General features: G+C 31.8%; 1 protein-coding gene across 2 annotated transcripts; it reads right to left on the bottom strand.

The window, feature by feature from the left end:
• Positions 1-905: 905 nt before the first annotated feature.
• On the bottom strand, positions 906-4,386 carry LOC139486704 (toll-like receptor 2 type-2). 2 transcript variants are annotated; one of them, XM_071271631.1, is made up of 2 exons: positions 2,229-4,143; positions 906-1,346 (listed from the first exon to the last, which is right to left on the bottom strand). In XM_071271631.1, the coding sequence occupies exons 1-2, from the start codon at positions 2,668-2,670 to the stop codon at positions 1,036-1,038; spliced, it is 753 nt and encodes a 250-aa protein (XP_071127732.1). In that variant the 5' UTR covers positions 2,671-4,143; the 3' UTR covers positions 906-1,035. The 2 variants fall into 2 exon arrangements, 1 of the variants encoding a protein (XP_071127732.1); XR_011655626.1 differs by having other exon boundaries at positions 1,011-1,346; positions 2,229-4,386.
• Positions 4,387-6,646: the final 2,260 nt, after the last annotated feature.

The raw sequence follows: 6,646 nt of genomic DNA, 5'->3' as shown, positions 1-6,646 counted from the left end.
AAAGATTAAAACGTATATCTTAAAAGGAAACAAACATGATATGAAAATTCAGATAAATATAAAAAAAAATGTCTCACAAAATAAACAACATTATATGACGATATATCAATTTTTTATAATACGATTGATGTGTTCCAGGGTGAATTGGTAAGGCTTCAATAAACCATTGAATAGCATTGAAAAGCCGTTTAATGCAAACAGCTTTTTATTCATAATCAAATTACGTCTTATCTTAATTGGCAGTTGTGTGGATCCAATATATATCATTGAAAGCCCAATCTTGACTTCTACCTTATATCAAAAGCAATACGTGTTCCGTTGACCTGAGACTGTATCTCGAGACAATATATTATGATTGCCAAATTAGTAGCTATAGGCAAGTATATCAGTAAAATTTGTACAGAGAAAAGCAAAGACAAAACAATTATATTGTAAACTAAAAACAATATTGGCCTATTTTTTCCCTCGGTTCTAACATCGATTCAATCTTAAAACAAGGATACACGAAATTAATAACGTGTTGTTTTCATATTTACAGCAATGGGTTGATACCTCTTCTGATGGACTATCATTCCCAGAGGGTAACACCAACTCAGTAGATAATCATGTCGGTCCCGTCTATAGATTTTGAAATTAAAGAAAAACTAAGGGTTTTACTCCCTCAAGCAAAATTGGCATTAGATAGATTTGGATATTTTTAAGGTTCTTTTATGGTCACATAACTTTCCTAATGTTTGTGTTCTTATACATCATTGGCTTTCTTATATCTGGCTTTCATAGTTCCTGATGATGAAATTTAAAAAAAAAGCGCGTCAGGCGAATGGAATTTTTAACATGTTGTTTTCATTTTCTAATGTCTGTATCTCGTAAATCATGTTTTTATTATTTAAATAATGTTAAGGCGTTCACTACAGGTTTGTTTGCATTTCGTTTTATAATTACTGTTTGCACACATGAACTGAACATTTTTGTTTCATAATAGTTTTACACATCCATAAGATTGATACATGAATAAATTAAAGTTTTACCTAATAATCATTCAGGCAGAAGAGCTCTTTTAAGTTTCATAATTTCAAAAATATAGTCATCATCACTAGTAAAATCAGCGTATGTTATGTGTCTCAGTTTATCAGGAATATTACACTCTTCAAGATAAATTGGAATTATACAATCTTTTCTTGATTCTATTGACTCAAGTAGCGCTTGGTTGGTCTCAAACTGACACCAGTAGCTGCTAACAAAATGATTGGTCATAACCAATAAGAACTTTGAACTTTTTCTGAGAGAATTTTCAATATTTTTGAAGATGAATTTTCCAGGTTCAAAATCTCTATCTGCTATACAACCTTAAAGAAAAAAATCATGTAGCATTTTTTAATATCTTATTGATGGACAATACAACTGATATGTAATACAATCAATGTTAAAGGGAACAAGTTTCCTTTGATATGTGTGTCTCGTCACTGTTTGTCAAAATGTATTGATACATGTATGAAGCTTTGTATTAAACATCGAATATTGTTGCATTTGTTTTTCTCTTATTTCAAATCTAATTAATGGCTCGATACCGTACTAACTGTATATCTGGTGTGATGTGGATTTTCTATTTCTTTTTAATCTCATAAATTATAACCTGATATTTTTAAGTATTTATACATCTGTAGCTTTCAAAATCAATTTAATAAAATTGAGAATGGAAATGGGGAATGTGCAAAAGAGACAACAACCCGACCATAGAAAAAAACAACAGCAGAAGGTCACCAACAGGTCTTCAATGTAGAGAGAAATTCCCGCACCCGGAGGCGTCCTTCAGCTGGCCCCTAAACAAATATATACTAGTTCAGTGATAATGAACGCCCTACTAATTTCCAAATTGTACACAAGAAACTAAAATTAAAATAATACAAGACTAACAAAGGCCAGAGGCTTCTGACTTGGGACAGGCGCAAAAATGCGGCGGGGTTAAACATGTTTGTGAGATCTCAACCCTCCCCCTATACCTCTAGCCAATGTAGAAAAGTAAACGCATAACAATACGCACATTAAAATTCAGTTCAAGAGAAGTTATAGCCTAGCATAGCCTAAGCATAGCCAGTGAAGGACTTATGGAGTCAACTTTATAATTATTGAGTGTTTTTTTTTTATGATTTCTAATCTCAAATCAAAGTTTCAATACCTCATATATAATATCTATCATTACGTTCAATGTACTTTTACAATGTGCTTACCCCTTAGGACTACATCGTTCTCTGTAAAAGCTGATTCTAAATCAGCTACAAGTCGGCTCAAGACCCATTCAGCATCCTTATGACTATGCGAGACAAAGAAGTCGTATACAAATCCTTCTGATGGACTATTGTTTTCTGGCCCGATTGGAACTGAATTTGATTGAGATATTTCGTCTAACTTTGGTTCAATGTCTTCCATAAGTTTCAGGTCTGGGACTGTTCTTATGTATCCATTAAAAATGTCTAAATTCGCTTTGTCATTCATCGACAGTGTAGTGCAAGTTCGTACGCACTCTGTAATCAACTTGACCCTAGGGCCGTCTAATGTATGTGGTATCTTGAAAATGTCAGCAATAACCCTCATAAAAGTATCTTTCTCGTGTTTGAAAATAAATGTATATACATCTTGGATCTCTTTGTATTTCTCTTTCCCTTTCATCATTGTAAACACGAACTCTTTTAAAAGATAAACTGCATTTTTTTTTCATTTACCTCGTTGATGTATCTTCTTATCATATATTGACATGTATGCTTTAGAGCTTTTTTTGATTTAGTAGTTGATAAAGACACAGCTCTCTCTTCATCCAGTCAACAGCAGTTTTTATCTCATTTAAGTCATATAACACCGTTCCCATATGATAGGCGATAAAGTAGTTAGTTGGACCGCCTTGGTGGAGCCCAAAGTTTAGGTAATCTAAAGCATTCAGTAAATAACTTTTTTGAGATTCTTTGACGTGTCTAAATCCATTTTCTCGTATGTCTGGAAACTTTGCTAAAAATTGACAAATTTCGACAAGTTGGCATATTAGTTTTGTTGTTCCTCTCGAAATAAAACATTGATAACTATCTTGGACTGCAAGTTCGAAAAAGTGTTTTGCTCTTGCTTTATTATTTCTAAAATATATTTGTCCCAAGTCTCTTCTGACAGACATTCTGGTGCTATAACCAAACCAGTTTAAGGAACTTTGATCAATAGAACGTGTTAACAAACATTCGGCTTTGTTGAGACAATCTTTTTTATCTTTTAGTGCGTTACGCTGTTCTGATAAATTCCATAAGGCTCTTCCATAACGATTGAGAATAAATGTGTCACTTCTATTCATTACTTGTGCTCTCTCGAATGCTGAAATAGGATTGTTCATAAACACTCGAAAAAGCTGATCTCTGATAAAAGTATGTTTTTCATCAGAAGTCAGAAAATAGTTTTTTCGTCGGATGAGAATGTGCCCAATAAGTGCATATGACCTTGCTCGATATATAATAAAATTTGTGTTTGTTTTACCTTTATATGTACTTATTTTCCAAAATATTTCCGTCGCTCTAAGCGTGACGTCTTTCTTTTCTTGAAGTCTGTCTATGCCATCTTCGTAATATAAATCCTTAATCGAATCGTATTTTCTATTGAGTGCTACTCCTATGTAAAAAGTCCAAACAATGTTCTCAATTGTAACATCGTACAAGCCTTTGGCCTGCTCAAATTTCTCAAGAGCTGTTATTTTTCTAATGAGCAATTGACTTTGGCGTTTACATTCAATGGCCAATTGCAAATTGCTCAATGCTTGTTTATTGTGATAAACACATCGTTGTAGATAATTTTTCCTTCGCCCTGTCCCCTTTTTATGCTCTGATAATAACATCCTATAGCTTTCAGAAAGTCTATTTTTAGAAATGTGTTCGATATTTGCAGATTCATCATTCAAAATTGCATATCCTTGTTCCATCAAGCAAATTGATTTTGTTCGAAGATCCTCAGCAGTTTGGCCTTGCAAAATATTTTCTAGTCTTGATTTATACTGATCCGCTTCTGTAGTTCTATGGAAAGAACGACTGAGTTGCTCTATATCTGCTAATGCATTTAGGTTTCTAGGATCGCGCCTTAGGATATTTTCTAGATATTCTCTTGATTCGATCTTTCCACGAGATGAATTGCTTTTCAATATGGCGATCATGTTTTTTAAAACATTATGAACTATGGTGTGTTCCTCAGTTAGACGTTTGTTCAAGTCTTCCTCAGAATCTGCGATTAATTGCATATCGTTTTCAAATGCGATATTCAAGTTCAAGTTGGCGAGTCCTGGTTCAATGGGCACATAATCCGCCATCTTTAATTTGATAGGTTATAATATGTATACTATCAAATATGAAGATTTTTTTAGTTTACAAAACCTAACTTTGTTTACCTGTAAAAGGAAAAATACTAATCTTAAGTTATTTTAAGTTTATAGATTGAGGATACAATAGCCTTTACAAATATTTATTGAACATAGAAAATATTAAATAGAATACGAAGATGTGATGTCTTTACTAATGAGAAAACTATCACATCAAAACAAATGTGAGAGATGTAAACAACTTAAGAACACCGACTGGCTTTCAACAATTTCAACACTCATACCGTATGGTCAGCTATAAAAGACCTCCCGTGAAAACTTTCAAAGGTAGAAACTACGGAATCAAGCTTATATTTGTAAGACCAAATTTATACACTAGAAAAATGTTCTGGAGTCGATTTCACAAATAAAATTGTGCATGACTAACAACCAATCTTAGTTTTTTTGTGATACCGACTCCAGAAGTTTTTCACCCAACAGCATAATTTTGACTACATAGACAATCCCTGAACTATGGTTATAATGACTAGGAGTCGGCACATACACAAATGCAATTTGAAAAACGAGATTAACAATGCAACATGGGCAATTCATGTATACTAGTATACAGTGACTCTCCATTGACATTTGAAAGTGGTAATACAGCAAAGAATAAGAACAACCTGAAGTAATATATTGGACCCATGAAACAACTAAATACTAGAACATTTTGATATAGCTTTTGTATCCCGCCGTTTTGAAAGAATGCCAAGACTTGTTTAAATATAGATATATTAAGAACTTCATTACAACTGAAAAAACGATCAAGTAAAAAGAAAATAACTTTTGCGTAAAATATTTGAACTACAATAACCGAGCAATAATTTTCAATAATTACAAATCAAATCAAATTATCCTCACCAGTTGTCTTTAATTGATAAAGGAAATTATGAATTTATGAACTATACATCAATTAGACATGTTAGACATACATTATAATAAATACATAAATAATGTAATGTAATTATAAATTGGGTTAAATTATGAAATTGAATTGTTAACTATTGCTGGCACACTTACCTTTATTATCAAACATATCTACACTGAATTGTATGAATAGTTGATAGTCTATATATATATATATATATATACATTCTAAATAAACAGATACATTTTATATGGAGGTCAGTTGTTATATTTTATTGATAGTTGTTTTCTGAAAACGTCTGTTCAAAAATTATGGCGATCAATTCTAGGAGCATTTTTTTTTTATTTAGGGACCGTGAAATATTTATCAGGCGGTTGGGACTTGTGTAAATTCTGGTTATGACCCCCCAAAAAGTTATTCTGAAGGTCCCATACTAATTTGAGCTGCAAAAACTCAATGTTCTATGACTTGCATGCAGACAAAATTATGTGTCCTATAAACTGTATCTGAATTAATCTAGCATTAATTGTGATAGAATGTCTTTAGTGATGTTTGTTTTCCGGCAGTATTAAGTAAAACTGTTTTCGAATATTGTTGTTTAAGTATATGTATGTACATGATCAATGAAATTGATACTATAAATCACAACAGCATTAGTTTTAGCAACATAAGTCCTTGAAATATTGATAGGCTATGAAACTCCGTTTCGAGATATTTGAAGTTTTAAAAATGGATAGAAAAACGTTCTGGGACTTTTACATTATATTTAGCATTTCATGATTTGGGGATTCAAATCGTAAGAAAAGAAATCTGGAATCTGCTCTAACTTTGTCAAATGACTTTTATCACTTTTTGAAGTCATAAACTTTTCAAAAATTCTTTTGTTATAAAAAAAAGTGGGTGATATGGTGGCAAAATATTGTATCATAGGAAAAATACCAAAGCCTGACCTAAGTACAACCTTAACTAGCTAAATAGTCTATAATTCTAGCTGGCATAGAAATTCTACGCCCTCTGTTTGTGGTCTGAAATATTTACTCTAATTCAGATCATGATGTGATGTTTTTCCATGATAATATAATGTATATTAAAGATGATGATTTGAGTCGAACAATATAGAGCAGATATGTCAAGAATTATCATATGTGAGCAACATTTATTTTTCAATTAATATTTGTTATCAAACAAACGACTTTTAAAGATAACAATTGAATAAACGTTTTAATTGTTTTTTTGTTATTACATAAACTGTGTTATAAATTGTACAAAGGTTTCTTGATTGGACATTTAGTTGACACAATTTTTGTTTGACAGCAATAGTTTGAATAAATCTTCATGTACTTTGGTCACCAAAGCTGAAAAAAGTGGAATCCCTTTTCCACATAAAGAAGAAAAAAATG

The sequence above is a fragment of the Mytilus edulis genome, chromosome 1, assembly GCF_963676685.1.
Source record: "Mytilus edulis chromosome 1, xbMytEdul2.2, whole genome shotgun sequence".
Classification (NCBI taxonomy): Eukaryota; Metazoa; Mollusca; class Bivalvia; order Mytilida; family Mytilidae; genus Mytilus; species Mytilus edulis.
Note: the sequence above shows the minus strand (reverse complement) of the source record. Positions and strands in the feature narration are given on the sequence as shown.

Coding starts and splice junctions, on each gene's coding strand:
- LOC139486704 (XM_071271631.1), bottom strand. CDS start 2,670: ATGATGAAAGGGAAAGAGAAATACAAAGAGATCCAAGATGTATATACA. Junction 1,347..2,228: donor GAACGATGTAGTCCTAAGGG/GTAAGCACATTG, acceptor TTTTTCTTTAAG/GTTGTATAGCAGATAGAGAT.